General features: G+C 35.5%; 1 protein-coding gene and 1 long non-coding RNA gene across 2 annotated transcripts; one reads left to right on the top strand and one right to left on the bottom strand.

Annotated features, from left to right (window-relative positions):
- Positions 1-2,094: 2,094 nt before the first annotated feature.
- Positions 2,095-3,369, bottom strand: LOC107887458 (putative disease resistance protein At3g14460). Its single transcript, XM_016811721.2, has 2 exons — positions 2,547-3,369; positions 2,095-2,456 (listed from the first exon to the last, which is right to left on the bottom strand). The coding sequence occupies exon 1, from the start codon at positions 3,367-3,369 to the stop codon at positions 2,596-2,598; it is 774 nt and encodes a 257-aa protein (XP_016667210.2). The 3' UTR covers positions 2,095-2,456; positions 2,547-2,595.
- On the top strand, positions 2,828-3,737 carry LOC121216968 (uncharacterized). The gene is made up of 3 exons (XR_005913170.1): positions 2,828-2,971; positions 3,054-3,560; positions 3,648-3,737. It is a non-coding gene; the product is annotated as an uncharacterized lncRNA (long non-coding RNA).
- Positions 3,738-18,414: the final 14,677 nt, after the last annotated feature.

Here is an 18,414-nt window from a genome sequence, read left to right as displayed (position 1 = left end):
TTGTTATTTTATATGTAATCACTTTGTCCTTTTTATTTTGTTTACTTATTATTTTGTTGTTACTCGCATTATTCATGCTTACATTGTCGTATCTATTATTGTTTTGTTACGCATATTAACAATGTGTTGTATTTTTACTAATTCAAGTAAGATTAATTTTATTCAATGCATAAATTATGACTTTTGAATAAGTAAAATTTCGAGTTTAGATTCAAGAAGGTCGTACCCTAACTTAGGGGTTACGATTTTCGCAATAAATCTAAATACACGAATCTTTTCAAACAAAGGTTTTTAAACGATCTCGAGAAATAGCAAAAGATCGTGTTCTAACTTACGAGACACGATCACTTTTCTAAACTCGAGATAGTTAAATAATTTTTTGGTATTTATTCTCGTATCAGGAATTCAAGACATTATGTCTTAACTTACGAGATGTAATTTTCTCTCTCGATTAACGTGAAATATACTCCTTTTCTCGAAAATTGTCGGTATTTTAGCAAAGGATTATATTTTTTAAAAAAACTCTTCAAAATTTTTAATCTTCGACATTAAGACACTAATTAATCAACTACGTACCAATTTTAGGCGTTACGAGGGTGCTAATCCTTCCTCGTACATAACCGACTCCCGAACCCATTTTTTTAAATTCCGTAGACCGAAATTATTGTTTTAATAAATCAAATTGTTTATTAAAATAATAACTTTTCGAGGTGACCCGATCACACCTCATTAAAAAAGATTGGTGGTGACTCCCATATTCGTTTTTATTTTCAAAATTAAAGTCGACTCCGTTTTACAAAAAATGGTGTAAACACTTATTATCTTCTTTTTCATCAACCAAATACTCCAAATTCTCACAGTTTCTAATTCTGAACTTTTTTAAATTAGGAGGTAAGTTATTCTCAGCAAAAGAAACCAAGCTTCGACAATTATCAATTTCCATCACTGTAAGCAATATGAGCTCATGTAAGACTTGTGGCAGTCTATTGAGCCTTTCAAAGTCATATATCCGCAGAGATTTAACACATGAAATCTTGTCAGGTTGCAATTCGGCTTCCTCGGCTTCCAAAGACTGTAGTTGAGGACATCGCCAAAAGGAAATGAAACGATGTTCAACTAAACTAAACCCATACCGTGATAGAGATGCCAACTCCTCCCAACCATCAATTTCAAAATGTTCTGAGTTTCCAAACCTCAACATTGTCTTATCTGCTGGAATATTAAACTTTGAAATGTTAGAAAGAGACCAATTATCATACATATATAAAAGTAAAATAATAAATTTATATAGAAAAACGAAGCAAGATAACCAATTAGCAAGATAATCAATTATCATATATGCTCTATATTCAATATTCAAAAAAATCTGCTCTACCATGTTGGAAGGTGTTTTCATAATACGAGGAAAAGACTTCAGAAAGGTCGAAATTGAATGTGATAATACACTTTTTGTTGAATTGATTTGCCTTCAAGATTAGTGACAACATCGGAACAAGCAGTGATGACAAAAGAAGTAGGAGAGAGAAAGGAAATGTGGACCATTTGGTGGCTTCTCTGATTAGTGACAACATGATGACAAAAGAGCAAGGTGATTGACGGAGGAGAACCCCAACGCCATTATTTGGAAATGAAAGAGAATGAGGAAAAGAGTTGACTAATGCCATTATTTGGACAGAAGAACAAATGTCGTAGTGCGGCTGTAGTGCATGCTAGAGACAGTTAAGGTTGGGAAAGAGAGGAAAGAATAGGAAGAAAAGAAAGAAATAAAATTGAAAGAGAAAAAAAAAACAAGAAAGTGAAATAGAAAAATAGGAGAAATTTAGATAAAAATGTTGAAATAAAAAAAAGTTAGGGAATCAAGTCGATATTTCCTAAATTTGGAGAAATTGATATATTTTGGACAGAGAAAAAGAAAAAAAATATTTTGTAACAAAATGTGCATTCTTTCGAAATATTAGTTTTCTTTATGGCATTTTTGCCTAAATTTTCCAAAATAGAAGATAACTAAAGATATATTGAAAATTAAAAAAAATGTTATAAGATTGAAGTTGAACGTGAAATTGTATATAAGAAAAGTAAAGTAGAAGAATAAAATAAACAATAGACAAAGCTCACATTCTAGAAAAACCGATGATCTAATGCTACTCCAACATTAAACCCCAAAGCCAAGAAACAAGTTTACAAACATCTGAAACTACTGAAACACCACCCATTAAACTGTATGCCAATAACATCTCATCAACATTTATACTTTTGTCATTGAAATTTTTAACAAGAAACAAGTTTACAAACCTCTGAAACACTAAATGACAAATTCCACCTGAATTGTGTGCCAATAACATCTTTGAAATTTTTAACAAGAGAAGTGACATCTTTTTTACTTTTCCTTCAAAGGATCTTTCTGAAACTTGGATCTTTCTGAAACCTCACTTCCACCCCAACTTCTCTTTCAATCCCTGCAAATATTAATCAATAAATTTATACTGATTCCTATTCTTATCTTGTTCGTAAAGAAAGTTAGACTTGTTTGAAATGGTTTTTTGTACCTCTCCCATCACTCTGAAGAAACCAATCACAGATTTTACGACTCATCTTTCAATCTGATTCCCTCGGGATGACTGCTTTATTATCAATTTCAACAAGGGGTATGTGGGAAATCTTAGACCATTCTCGTCCTTTATCACTTGAGCACTCTTCTTGTAGCAACGGACAACTGGAAAGAGATAAATATCCAAGGGAGTGAAGCACGACTTTTTTTGGAAGAGATGTTAGCTTGGGACAATTATCGATGTCCAATACTTTAAGAGAGGCGAGGTCTTGAAAGCCCTCGGAGAACATGAATTCCAGGTTCTCAAATTGGAAAAGACTAATACGGGTGAGAGAAGGAGGCAGCATCATTCCAATCCCTTCTTCTGGGAACGACACCACGTTTGAGCATCCTCCACCTCCGATGGTCAATTTTTGAAGTGAGGTGAGTCTATTTAATCCCCATTCCACAAGTGACCTATAAATCTTGGGTGCGTTTGAGATTGAAAGTGATGTGAGATTGGCAGGGAATCCCTCCGATGGAAATGATATGTCAGCCGAACAGTCGCGCACACTTAATTGTCGAAGGGAGGTGATGCTGGCCATGCACTTAGGAAGGGCTCCAAAATTTTGACAACCATCAACGACAAAAGCTCTGAAGCTGGTGCTGGGCAACCCACTTTCTTCAAAAGAAACCAAATTTGAACACGAATTCAAACGAATCTCCTGGAGATGGATGAGCTTGTCTAGTCCTCGTGGTAGAGATTTAATTCCAGAATCTCCAATATTAATAGATTCAAGACAAGCGCTTTCCTCAAACTCCTCGGCTATGTATTCCAACATTGGACATCCCCCAATTGTCAAATTGTTTAAGCGTTATGGGAAACTTGGTGTTTGAAAATAGGCAACTCAGCTTTGAGCACTGGTCAATTTCGAGAAGTTGAAGCTGATTGCAAATATTTTTGTGCCGCTTCGATGACAAAGACATTAGAGATGGACACTCAGAGATTTTCAAGTCCTCAAGAAGACAGAGGGTACTACTCATACTCTTATTATCTTCTTTTTATCAACCAAATACTCCAAATTCTCACAGTTTCTAATTCTCAGCTTTTTAAAATTAGGTGGTAAGTTATTCTCTGCAAAAGAAACCAAGCTTAGACAATTATCAATTTCCATCACTGTAAGGAATGTGAGCTCATGTAAGACTTTTGGCAGTCTATTGAGCCTATCACAAGAAATTATCTCCAAAGATTCAACACGTGAAATCTTGTCAGGTTGCAATTCGGCTTCCTCTGCTTCCAAAGACTGCAGTTGAGCACAACGCCAAACGGAAATGAAACGATGTCCAACTAAACTAAACCCATACCGTGATAGAGATGCCAACTCCTCCCAACCATCAATTGCAAAATGTTCTAAGTTTCCAAATCTCGTCAGTATCTGCCAAGTCTAAAACAAAATTACAAAATCGTCTAAATTGACTAAAATGAATTTTTGATTTTCAAAGTTAAAACTCTAACAAGAAGTACGATTTTGCTACGTTAGTGTAGCTCGTCTAGATTTGGCTTAAACTTCTAGGCCGAGTTTGGGGTGTTACATATATCATACATATCAATGAAAAATTAGAGATTAAATTTTTACAAATGATTCAATTAAAACTTATCCATAAAATAATATAAACATCATGGAATCAGCTCATACCAACCAATATAGCACAAGGTGCAGAAAAAGTTGCATCTTTGCTGAGGTTAAGCATCAACTAAGATGATTACGTTAAATGCAACCCCAAAGTTTCCAAACCACATTTTTCTGCAAGTCGTTGAGCTGAACAATGAAAATGGATCCATATAAATTGTTTGTTTGAAGTACTTTGATTTCAATCATGTGCTTATAAAATCTTCTTAATATTCGTTCCCCATTGTTTAACTACTCAAGATTAAGGTAAATGGTTTGATAGGCTAAGCTATTGGCGTTGAACCCGCTATTTATGGATCAGCATTAACTTAATCCTTAAACTTCCATTGAAGATAAAATTAATTTATTATTTATGGATAATAACAAAGTTAGTCATTAATGTTTATTTTTTTATCAATTTGGTCATTATTCTTTTTTAGTTAAATCAGTCCTTCTTTCAAATTAAGTCAAATTATTACAATTTTTTGAATGGAGATATTGACTAAAAACCTTAAATTTTTAGGTATGACAACTTGAATAACAATCCAAGTGTATTTTATGCTATTTTTTTCGAATTTATATATTTAAAATTTTTATTTGTTTGAATATTTTATAATTTTTGAATACAACTTAATCATTTACTAATAATTTTATTAACTTAAAAGGATTAAAGTGATTTTTTTTGTTTTAGGGTGGCCTGACCCCTACCAGTTCCCTTGGCGTCGTCCTTGTTTTACCCACCGTACGGATAAGATGTTGGGTCTAATCTCTTTGAGGTAAAATAAACAAATTCTTGATGCAAATTGCATTAAGGAAAAATTAATAAATATTGAGTATAATGATAAAAATGAGAACTCAAGGAAGAATAGCTATCAACCCAAAATATTAGTTTTTATGAAGGGTATTCTTTAAAATAGAACCTTCGTTGATGTTGTATAAGATAACTGAATGGAAAAGGAAAAGTCAGCACAGTACATGGAGATCCCGAGAAAGGAAGAGACAGAGCGTATTGCGTATATATTTAATGGATTCTAGGAATTTACTTAGAAAACTATATATGCATGGTCAAGCTTACATATGCATTGTCCAGCTTATCACGATTCTCTCTGGTATTATATTGGTACTATGGGTTGATATGTATTGCTTCAATTCTAGATTAGTCTAAGTAATTTAAGTTTAGTTTCGATAGTTTTTTTGTCTATTAAAATCGATTCATATTGATTAGAATATGTTAAAAACTAAACATCGATAATGACAATATAAAAACATTGTTGAAAAAAATAAAGAACACAGATTTTTATGGAAATCCTTTCGGAGAAAAACCACGGGCAGAGGAGAAAAAAATTCACTAATGTCGAATTCGAATAATACAAGAGGAGTTTCTACTACATCTATTTATAGGTTGAAAAAACCTAATTCTAATCAATGTTATACAATTTCATACATAGTCATAATTCAATACTTTCACAATTTATTGGTATGTTCAACATGCCCTCAAATTATCAAATACATTCAGTGAGTAAGATCATCGATCCAACTTTCAATTTACCTTCAAGGTGGTATAATTTAACAAATCACAATTTCATGTACATTTACAACTTTTGTTTTCTGCATGTATAGCAATCTTTCTAACATTTCATAGCAAATCACTTGTACGAATATATCATGTATAAGCTTTACTTTCATTCAAAACATGCTATACATACAACCAATCATACATCAAACTAACCAAACATTCATGACAACGTCAATCATTCGGCCAATTTACTAAAATGGGCCGATTTTTTGATTATTTATCGGAATGGGCCATTTTTTAGGAAATCGCGTCTACGTCAGCACGATGTCGGAGGACATGTCAGAGGGTCGCGTCCACGTCAGCAGGTCGCGCTGACGTGGACGCGACCTTGATGTTTTTTCACGTTTGGTTTTTTTAGTTTTAGGGTTTAGGGTTCAGGCTTTTTAGGTTGTATAGGTCCCAGAATAAATTATTTCGAGTTGACGTTTCTGGTGAAATAGTATAAAATCGCTGCTACCAGGATGGTATTTCAGGAGAAATTGTGAAATCGCGCCCCCGTGGACGCGATGTTGCTACATTAGGTCATGTAAGAAATAATTTTTTTTTACGTTTCTGAGCAAATAGTGTAAAATTGCTTATACCAGGATGGAATTTGAGGAGAAATTGTGAAATTGTGCCCCCGTGGACGCGATTTTGCTACAGTAGGTCATGTATGAAAGGATTTTTTTTTACGTTTCTGAGCAAATAGTATAAAATCGCTTCTACCAGGATGGTATTTGAGGAGAAATTGTGAAACCGCGGCCCCGTGGACGCGATTTTGCTACAATAGCAAGTTTGGGTTGAGGCTATAAATTAGGCAGAAAATGTTCTTAGAAAGCATAAGTCATAGCAGAAACAATTTAGAGAGGCTAAGAAAGTGTGAGTTTCAAAATGAGTGAACGTATTAGTGCTGTTATTTACTACGATGGTGAGATTTGCCACACCGAGAATGGTGTTTTTTTTATCGGAGAATACGGTGCGACTGTCATTTAACCAGAACATAGATTTAACAGAACTTCGTAAAAGAATTAGGCATAAAATCTTCGGAACGACGCCAATGAAAGTTCTGTCAATCACGTATCGATTTTGTTCTTGTGTTGATCCGGTGACATATGACTCGTTCGACATAAAAGGTGCCCGTAGCTTGGAGGCAATGGTGCAGACACATCTTCCTAGTGGAGCAACTTATATTGAGTTATATGTACAATTTACGTCGCCAATTGATGTACTTCCGTCCGATGTTCGAGATGTATACATGACCCTTGGCCGACACTCGGTTAGCGGGTTACCCAGTGAGGGGACGTCGTACGCTACAGATGATTATGGGTTAGAAGATGAATCTGATATAGCTCCACCTCGAGAGCCCGGGCCGGATGGTGTAGATGTGGGATTATTTTCATAATCGGAGCCTATTCCAACAGAAGGTGAAGATGCTAAAAGGAGTTCAGATGATGAAGAAAATCCACGATTCAGAGCATACTCACCTCCAGCCCACATGCATAATGTCGATCTATCAGCAGATGATGTATTAGAGTTTCTAGATCTACCACACCGGTTGCGCGATCGTACAAGTTCGGGGGTAGATTTCAGTGAACTTGAAGTTGGTAATCAGTTTACCAATAATGATAGTTTTATCGGTTCTTTGAAACAGCATAGCATCAAAAACGGCGTTAATTACCATGTCGTTAAATCAAAATTTGATAAGTTCGAGGCGAGGTGTGCGGTGCAAGACGGCACATGTTCCTGGAAAATCGTCGCCTCGTTAAGGAAAAGGACAGGGTTGTGGGAGATAAAAAAGTACAAAGGTCCACATACATGTGCTGCAGGTACAGGATTGAATGTATCTGGATAATAATTTTTATTTTTCAATGTTGCATTAATTAATGTAGTCCCTCTGTAGGTGTTTCACAAGACCATCCCAAAATGGATTCAGCCATGTTAGCTAACTTGATACTGCCCATGATAAAAGCAGATCCTAAGACTTCAGTGCGGATGATAATTGCCAATATGCATAGCCAAATGGGGTACACGCCCTCTTACCGTAAGGCTTGGATAGCTAAGCAAAAGGTGTTGGAGAAGATGCATAGTGGGTGGGACGCCTCATATAATGAAATATGGCAGTGGTGTCAGGTGGTAGAGAGATACGTCCCAGGTGCCATCACAGAACTTGAAACGGAACATGCGTACTACAACGGCCGATTGCTACATTGATGCCAAGTGTTCAAACGACTATTTTGGACCTTTAAGCAATTTCGAGAGGCATTTCCATACTACAAGCCGTTGGTACAAATTGACAGTACCTTCATGTTCGGTAGGTATACTCATCGGCTATTGGTTACAGTGGCACAGGACGGCGATGGGAGAATTCTTCCAATTGCTTTTGCAATAACACCGGGGGAGTCGTCTGATGACTGTGATTTCTTTCTCTCTAGGTTAAGGAGGCATGTGTGCCCCCAACCTGATATCTGTGTTATTTCAGATTGGGGCGCCAGTATACTAGCTGCATTTGATCGAGAGGGAAGCTTATGGCAGCGCACACACCATAGATATTGCCTAAGACACGTTGCTTCGAACTACTACAGGCAATATCCATCTAAGATGGAATGACGACAAGTGACCAACATGGGTATTTAGTCTATAACTGTATTATTCAGTTTGTCATTTTGAATTAGTTTTATTAGTAGAAGTGGTATTAAATATTCACTATGATCTTATATTGGCAGGGTATGAAATAAATAAAGATCGTTTTCACAAGATGTTGGCAATTTTACGATCCCAAAATGAAGAAGGGGCGGACTACCTTTGTAACATACGTTTCGAATAGTAGGCACAAGCATACGACGGAGGCCTAAGATATGGCCATATAACTTCGAACCTGGCAGAATGCATAAATTCTGTTCTTAAAGGAATGCGTCATCTACCGATAACAGTGGTTGTGTGAGAGACGTATTTCCGTTTGGTGGCGCTATTTCCAAAGCGAGCAGCAACTTATGCAGGCCAGATGCAGGGTGGCCATGTATGGTGCAGTAAGGTAGTTCAAGAAATTAACAAGGCGAAGGCGAGGGCAAACATCATGCACACAGTGTGTCACGATCGAGACAATTTCTAGTTTTGTGTGACGGAGTTTGACAGACTGCACCAAGGTGTTGTTGGCGGGCAATATCGTGTACACTTGCGAAACAAGACTTGTGACTGTGGGAAGTTTGATGCACTTCGTTATCCATGCGCTCATATTATTGCAGCTTGTCAGAATCTCCATCTAGATCCTATGAGTTTCGTTGACGAAGTGTACAAATTGGAAAACGTGTACAACGTTTGAAAAAATGTTTTCCCACTGGTCCCAGATGAACGTAAGTGGCCGCCCGTATCTCTTGCTCCTTTTAAGCTGTTACTGGATAGAGAATTGCGTCACAAACCAAAGGGTCGACCTTGCTCCAGTAGAATACGGAACAATATGGATATCCGAGAAACAGCCAGTCAACAGAAGTTGTGCGGATGGTGTAGGAACCCAGGTCAGACAAGTCGATCATGCCTTAATCGCAATAGTTGAATGTAATTTTTGAATTTATCAAAAAAAATGTAATTTTTGAAAAAATTATATATGCCAGTAAATTATTAGTACCAGTCAAAACATTTTACCAAATATAACATTATGTAAAATTAGGTTAGGGTTAGGGTTTTTAATTAAGTTAAGGTTATGGTTAGGGTTTAGGGTTTAGGTTAGGGTTAGGGTTTTTAATTAAGTTAAGGTTAGGGTTTTTAATTAAGTTAGGGTTAGGGTTTTTAATTAAGTTAAGGTTAGGGTTAGGGTTTTTAATTAAGTTAGGGTTAAGGTTAGGGTTTTAAGGTTTTTAAACTGTTATCGGTTAGGGTTAGGGTTAGGGTTTTTAATTAAGTTAGGGTTATGGTTTTTAATTAAGTTAGGGTTAGGGTTTTTAATTAAGTTAGGGTTTGGGTTTTTAATTAAGTTAAGGTTAGGGTTAGGGTTAGGGTTTTTAATTAAGTTAGGGTTAGGGTTAGGGTTAGGTTTGTTAATTAAGTTAGGGTTTGGGTTTTTAATTAAGTTAAGGTTAGGGTTAGGGTTAGGGTTTTTAATTAAGTTAGGGTTAGGGTTAGGGTTTTTAATTAAATTAGGGTTAGGATTAGAGTTAGGGTTTTTAATTAAGTTAAGGTTAGGGTTAGGGTTTTAAGGTTTTTAATTAAGTTAGGGTTAGGGTTTTTAATTAAGTTAGGGTTAGGGTTTTTAATTAAGTTAAGGTTAGGGTCAGGGTTAGGGTTTTTAATTAAGTTAGGGTTAGGGTTAGGGTTTTTAATTAAGTTAGGGTTAGGGTTTTTAATTAAGTTAGGGTTAAGGTTAGGGTTAGGGTTTTTAATTAAATTAGGGTTAGGGTTAGAGTTAGGGTTTTTAATTAAGTTAGGGTTAGGGTTAGGGTTTTAAAGTTTTTAATTAAGTTAGGGTTAGGGTTTTAATTAAGTTAGGGTTAGGGTTTTTAATTAACTTAGGGTTAGGGTTAGGGTTTTTAATTAAGTTAAGGTTAGGGTTTTAAGGTTTTTAAGCTGTTATCGGTTAGGGTTAAGGTTAGGGTTAGGGTTAGTGTTTTTAATTAGCAACTCAGCTTTGAGCACTGGTCAATTTCGAGAAGTTGAAGCTGATTGCAAATATTTTTGTGCCGCTTCGATGACAAAGACATTAGAGATGGACACTCAGAGATTTTCAAGTCCTCAAGAAGACAGAGGGTACTACTCATACTCTTATTATCTTCTTTTTCATCAACCAAATACTTCAAATTCTCACAGTTTCTAATTCTCAGCTTTTTAAAATTAGGTGGTAAGTTATTCTCTGCAAAAGAAACCAAGCTTAGACAATTATCAATTTCCATCACTGTAAGGAATGTGAGCTCATGTAAGACTTTTGGCAGTCTATTGAGCCTATCACAAGAAATTATCTCCAAAGATTCAACACGTGAAATCTTGTCAGGTTGCAATTCGGCTTCCTCTGCTTCCAAAGACTGCAGTTGAGCACAACGCCAAACGGAAATGAAACGATGTCCAACTAAACTAAACCCATACCGTGATAGAGATGCCAACTCCTCCCAACCATCAATTGCAAAATGTTCTAAGTTTCCAAATCTCGTCAGTATCTGCCAAGTCTAAAACAAAATTACAAAATCGTCTAAATTGACTAAAATGAATTTTTGATTTTCAAAGTTAAAACTCTGACAAGAAGTACGATTTTGCTACGTTAGTGTAGCTCGTCTAGATTTGGCTTAAACTTCTAGGCCGAGTTTGGGGTGTTACATATATCATACATATCAATGAAAAAATTAGAGATCAAATTTTTACAAATGATTCAATTAAAACTTATCCATAAAATAATATAAACATCATAGAATCAGCTCATACCAACCAATATAGCATAAGGTGCAGAAAAAGTTGCATCTTTGCTGAGGTTAAGCATCAACTAAGATGATTACGTTAAATGCAACCCCAAAGTTTCCAAACCACATTTTTCTGCAAGTCGTTGAGCTGAACAATGAAAATGGATCCATATAAATTGTTTGTTTGAAGTACTTTGATTTCAATCATGTGCTTATAAAATCTTCTTAATATTCGTTCCCCATTGTTTAACTACTCAAGATTAAGGTAAATGGTTTGATAGGCTAAGATATTGGCGTTGAACCCGCTATTTATGGATCAGCATTAACTTAATCCTTAAACTTCCATTGAAGATAAAATTAATTTATTATTTATGGATAATAACAAAGTTAGTCATTAATGTTTATTTTTTTATCAATTTGGTCATTATTCTTTTTTAGTTAAATCAGTCCTTCTTTCAAATTAAGTCAAATTATTACAATTTTTTGAATGGAGATATTGACTAAAAACCTTAAATTTTTAGGTATGACAACTTGAATGACAATCCAAGTGTATTTTATGTTATTTTTTTCAAATTTATATATTTAAAATTTTTATTTGTTTGAATATTTTATAATTTTTGAATACTACTTAATCATTTACTAATAATTTTATTAACTTAAAGGGATTAAAGTGATTTTTTTTGTTTTAGGGTGGCCTGACCCCTACCAGTTCCCTTGGCGTCGTCCTTGTTTTACCCACCGTACGGATAAGATGTTGGGTCTAATCTCTTTGAGGTAAAATAAACAAATTCTTGATGCAAATTGCATTAAGGAAAAATTAATAAATATTGAGTATAATGATAAAAATGAGAACTCAAGGAAGAATAGCTATCAACCCAAAATATTAGTTTTTATGAAGGGTATTCTTTAAAATAGAACCTTCGTTGATGTTGTATAAGATAACTGAATGGAAAAGGAAAAGTCAGCACAGTACATGGAGATCCCGAGAAAGGAAGAGACAGAGCGTATTGCGTATATATTTAATGGATTCTAGGAATTTACTTAGAAAACTATATATGCATGGTCCAGCTTACATATGCATTGTCCAGCTTATCACGATTCTCTCTGGTATGATATTGGTACTATAGGTTGATATGTACTGCTTCAATTCTAGATTAGTCTAAGTAATTTAAGTTTAGTTTCGATAGTTTTTTTGTCTATTAAAATCGATTCATATTGATTAGAATATGTTAAAAACTGAACATCGATAATGGCAATATAAAAACATTGTTGAAAAAAATAAAGACCACAGATTTTTGTAGAAATCCTTTCGGAGAAAAACCACGGGCAGAGGAAAAAAAAATTCACTAATGTCGAATTCGAATAATACAAGAGGAGTTTCTACTACATCTATTTATAGGTTGAAAAAACCTAATTCTAATCAATGTTATACAATTTCATACATAGTCATAATTCAATACTTTCACAATTTATTGGTATGTTCAACATGCCCTCAAATTATCAAATACATTCAGTGAGTAAGATCATCGATCCAACTTTCAATTTACCTTCAAGGTGGTATAATTTAACAAATCACAATTTCATGTACATTTACAACTTTTGTTTTCTGCATGTATAGCAATCTTTCTAACATTTCATAGGAAATCACTTGTACGAATATATCTTGTATAAGCTTTACTTTCATTCAAAACATGCTATACATACAACCAATCATACATCAAACTAACCAAACATTCATGACAACGTCAATCATTCGGCCAATTTACCAAAAAAGCCATTTTTTTCAAAATTTACTAAAATGGGCCGATTTTTTGATTATTTATCGGAATTAGGGGTGAGCAAAATTCGTTTCGACTCGAAAAAATTGAAAAAAAATTCGAATTTCAAGTTAAACGAATCGAGTTATTCGCGTTAATCGAGTTAATCGAATCAACTCGATTTTTTTTTCGAATTTCGAGTTCGAATCGAGTTGAGTTTTCGAATTTGAATAACTCGAATAATTCGAATAATTCGAATATCAAACTATAATATTTTACAGTTTTACCCTAAACTCCCAAACTTTTTTACTTTTCCCTCAAAACTTTTACTCCTTCCCACTTTCTCCCCAAAACTTTTACTCCCCTCCCCTCCCAACCCCCCAATCTACCCAAAATCCATTTCCCACCAAAATTTTACTCTTCCATTCATTTTTTTTAAAATTTTACTCCCAAACACCTTCAAAACCTTTTATTTCCCCCCAAAATTTTTACTCCCTCCCACTTTTCCCCTAAAACTTTTATTCTCTTCCCATCCCACCTCCCATCTACCCCAAACCCTCCCCCCTCCATTTTTTTTAATATTTTCCCTCCAAAATTTTACTCCCCCTATTTACTTTCCTTCAAACTTTTATTCCCCAAAACTTTTTATTTCCCCCCTAAACTTTTACTTCTCACCCTTTACTCTCAAATAAAAAATCAAAATTATCCAAAAAAAATCACTAAACATAAATAGTAATAATTTTATTTATATATACTATTTATATTATTAAATTAAATTTCACATTTTATATTATTTATATTATTGAATTGTTTAGTCATATTGAATATTTATATTAAAATTGAATTCTTAATTATGCCATAAAATATTCGTGTTAAAATTTTATATTGGTATCAATTTCAAATTTTATTTTTAAAATAAATTTTATTAAAAAATCATATTTTTATATTTAATATATTTTTTAATTCCAAAATACATAGTGACTAGAATCCGAAGATAATTGAAACAACTAAGCAAACAAATAAGCTAACCAGTATAAAAAAATTAATAAATAAATTATGAGGTGATGAAAGTTAATAAAAAAATTTGATTAAGGTGGACAAATTTTATTACGATGGGTGACAATGGTTACAAGGACCCAAAATTATTTTTTAAAATTTAACTCGAACAAATATATTCGATTCGATTCGATTCGAATTCCATCTCACTCGACTCGATTCGAGAAAACTTCAAATAAAGTTAGGATGATAAAATGAGATTCGAAAACTCGATTAACTCAAAAATTTTCGATTCGATTCGATTCGATTCGATCGAATGCTCACCCCTAATCGGAATGGGCCATTTTTCGGGAAATCGCGTCTACGTCAGCACGATGTCGGAGGACATGTCAGAGGGTCGCGTCTACGTCAGCAGGTCGCGCTGACGTGGACGCGACCCTGATGTTTTTTCACATTTGGTTTTTTTGGTTTTAGGGATTAGGGTTCAGGCTTTTTAGGTTGTATAGGTCCCAGAATAAATTATTTCGAGTTGACGTTTCTGGTGAAATAGTATAAAATCGCTGCTACCAGGATGGTATTTCAGGAGAAATTGTGAAATCGCGCCCCCGTGGACGCGATGTTGCTACAGTAGGTCATGTAAGAAATAATTTTTTTTGACGTTTCTGAGCAAATAGTGTAAAATTGCTTATACCAGGACGGAATTCGAGGAGAATTGTGAAATTGTGCCCCCGTGGACGCGATTTTGCTAGAGTAGGTCATGTATGAAATGATTTTTTTTGACGTTTCTGAGCAAATAGTATAAAACCGCTTCTACCAGGATGGTATTTGAGGAGAAATTGTGAAACCGCGGCCCCGTGGACGCGATTTTGCTACAATAGCAAGTTTGGGTTGAGGCTATAAATTAGGCAGAAAATGTTCTTAGAAAGCATAAGTCATAGCAGAAACAATTTAGAGAGGCTAAGAAAGTGTGAGTTTCAAAATGAGTGAACGTATTAGTGCTGTTATTTACTACGATGGTGAGGTTTGCCACACCGAGAATGGTGTTTTTTATCGGAGAATACGGTGCGACTGTCATTTAACCAGAACATAGATTTGACAGAACTTCGTAAAAGAATTAGGCGTAAAATCTTCGGAACGATGCCAATGAAAGTTCTGTCAATCACGTATCGATTTTGTTCTTGTGTTGATCCGGTGACATATGACTCGTTCGACATAAAAGGTGCCCGTAGCTTGGAGGTAATGGTGCAGACACATCTTCCTAGTGGAGCAACTTATATTGAGTTATATGTACAATTTACGTCGCCAACTGATGTACTTTCGTCCGATGTTCGAGATGTATACATGACCCTTGGCCGACACTCGGTTAGCAGGTTACCCAGTGAGGGGACGTCGTACGCTACAGATGATTATGAGTTAGAAGATGAATCCGATATAGATCCACCTCGAGAGCCTGGGCCGGATGGTGTAGATGTGGGATTATTTTCATAATCGGAGCCTATTCCAACAGAAGGTGAAGATGCTGAAAGGAGTTCAGATGATGAAGAAAATCCACAATTCAGAGCATACTCACCTCCAGCCCACATGCATAATGTCGATCTGTCAGCAGATGATGTGTTAGAGTTTCTATATCTACCACACCGGTTACGCGATCGTACAAGTTCGGGGGTAGATTTCAGTGAACTTGAAGTTGGTAATCAGTTTACCAATAATGATAGTTTTATCGGTTCATTGAAACAGCATAGCATCAAAAACGGCGTTAATTACCACGCCATTAAATCAAAATTTGATAAGTTCGAGGCGAGGTGTGCGGACATAAAAAAATACAAAGGTCCACATACATGTGCTGCAGGTACAGGATTGAATGTATCTGGATAATAATTTTTATTTTTCAATGTTGCATTAATTAATGTAGTCCCTCTGTAGGTGTTTCACAAGACCATCCCAAAATGGATTCAGCCATGTTAGCTAGCTTGATACTGCCCACGATAAAAGTAGATCCTAAGACTTCAGTGCGGATGATAATTGCCAATATCCGTAGCCAAATGGGGTACACGCCCTCTTACCGCAAGGCTTGGATAGCTAAGCAAAAGGCGTTGGAGAAGATGCATAGTGGGTGGGACGCCTCATATAATGAAATATGGCACTGGTGTCAGGTGGTAGAGAGATACGTCCCAGGTGCCATCACAGAACTTGAAACGGAACATGCGTACTACAACGGCCGATTGCTACGTGGATGCCAAGTGTTCAAACGGCTATTTTGGACCTTTAAGTAATTTCGAGAGGCATTTCCATACTGCAAGCCATTGGTACAAATTGACGGTACCTTCATGTTCGGTAGGTATACTCATCAGCTATTGGTTACAGTGGCACAGGACGACGGTGGGAGAATTCTTCCAATTGCTTTTGCAATAACACCGGGGGAGTCGTTTGATGACTGTGATTTCTTTCTCTCTAGGTTAAGGAGGCATGTGTGCCCCCAACCTGATATCTGTGTTATTTCAGATCGGGGCGTCAGTATACTAGCTGCATTTGATCGAGAGGGAAGCTTATGGCAGCGCACACACCATAGATATTGCCTAAGACACGTTGCTTCGAACTACTACAGGCAATATCCATCTAAGATGGAACGACGACAAGTGACCAACATGGGTATTTAGTCTATAACTGTATTATTCAGTTTGTCATTTTGAATTAGTTTTATTAGTAGAAGTGGTATTAAATATTCACTATGATCTTATATTGGCAGGGTATGAAATAAATAAAGATCATTTTCACAAGATGTTGGCAATTTTACGATCCCAAAACGAAGAAGGGGCGGACTACCTTTGTAACATACGTTTCGAACAGTAGGCACAAGCATACGATGGAGGCCTAAGATATGGCCATATAACGTCGAACCTGGCAGAATGCATAAATTCTGTTCTTAAAGGAATGCGTCATCTACCGATAACAGTGGTTGTGTGAGAGATGTATTTCTATTTGGCGACGCTATTTCCAAAGCGAGCAGCAACTTATGCAGGCCAGATGCAGGGTGGCCATGTATGGTGCAGTAAGGTAGTTCAAGAAATTAACAAGGCGAAGGCGAGGGCAAACATCATGCACACAGTGTGTCACGATCGAGACAATTTATAGTTTCATGTGACGGAGTTTGACAGACTGCACCAAGGTGTTGTTGGCGGGCAATATCGTGTACACTTGCGAAACAAGACTTGTGACTGTGGGAAGTTTGATGCACTTCGTTATCCATGCGCTCATGTTATTGCAGCTTGTCAGAATCTCCATCTAGATCCTATGAGTTTCGTTGACGAAGTGTACAAATTGGAAAACGTGTACAACGTTTGGAGAAATGTTTTCCCACCGGTCCCAGATGAACGTAAGTGGCCGCCCGTATCTCTTGCTCCTTTTAAGCTATTACTGGATAGAGAATTGCGTCACAAACTAAAGGGTCGACCTTGCTCCACTAGAATACGGAACAATATGGATATCCGAGAAACAGCCAGTCAACAGAAGTTGTGCGGATGGTGTAGGAACCCAGGCCATACAAGTCGATCATGCCTTAATCGCAATAGTTGAATGTAATTTTTGAATTAATCAAAAAAAATATAATTTTTGAAAAAATTATATATGCCAGTAAATTATTAGTACCAGTCAAAACATTTTAACAAATATAACATTATGTAAAATTAGGTTAGGGTTAGTGTTTCTAATTAAGTTAAGGTTATGGTTAGGGTTTAGGGTTTAGGTTAGGGTTAGCTTTTTTAATTAAGTTAAGGTTAGGGTTAGGGTTTTTAATTAAGTTAGGGTTAGGGTTTAGGTTAGGGTTTTTAATTAAGTTAGTGTTAAGGTTAGGGTTTTAAGGTTTTTAAGTTGTTACCGGTTGGGGTTAAGGTTAGGGTTAGGGTTTTTAATTAAGTTAGGGTTAGGGTTTTTAATTAAGTTAGGGTTAGGGTTAGAGTTTTTAATTAAGTTAGGGTTAGGGTTTTTAATTAAGTTAGAGTTAGGGGTTAGGGTTAGGGTTTTTAATTAAGTTAGGGTTTGGGTTTTTAATTAAGTTAAGGTTAGGGTTAGGGTTAGGGTTTTTAATTAAGTTAGGGTTAGGGTTAGGGTTAGGGTTTTTAATTAAGTTAGGGTTTGGGTTTTTAATTAAGTTAAGGTTAGGGTTAGGGTTAGGGTTTTTAATTAAGTTAGGGTTAGGGTTTTAAGGTTTTTAATTAAGTTAGGGTTAGGTTTAGGGTTAGGGTTAAAGTTTTTAATTAAATTAGGTTTAAGGTTTAGGGTTTTTAATTAAGTTAAGGTTAGGGTTAGGGTTTTAAGGTTTTTAATTAAGTTAGGGTTAGGGTTTTTAATTAAGTTAGGGTTAGGGTTAGGGTTAGGGTTTTTAATTAAGTTAAGGTTAGGGTTAGGGTTAGGGTTTTTAATTAAGTTAGGGTTAAGGTTTTTAATTAAGTTAAGGTTAGGGTTAGGGTTAGGGTTTTAATTAAGTTAGGGTTAAGGTTAGGGTTATGGTTTTTAATTAAGTTAGGGTTTGGGT

The sequence above is a fragment of the Gossypium hirsutum genome, chromosome D05 (genome assembly GCF_007990345.1).
Source record: "Gossypium hirsutum isolate 1008001.06 chromosome D05, Gossypium_hirsutum_v2.1, whole genome shotgun sequence".
NCBI classification, from domain to species: domain Eukaryota; kingdom Viridiplantae; phylum Streptophyta; class Magnoliopsida; order Malvales; family Malvaceae; genus Gossypium; species Gossypium hirsutum.
Note: the sequence above shows the minus strand (reverse complement) of the source record. Positions and strands in the feature narration are given on the sequence as shown.

Coding starts and splice junctions, on each gene's coding strand:
- LOC107887458 (XM_016811721.2), bottom strand. CDS start 3,369: ATGTTGGAATACATAGCCGAGGAGTTTGAGGAAAGCGCTTGTCTTGAA.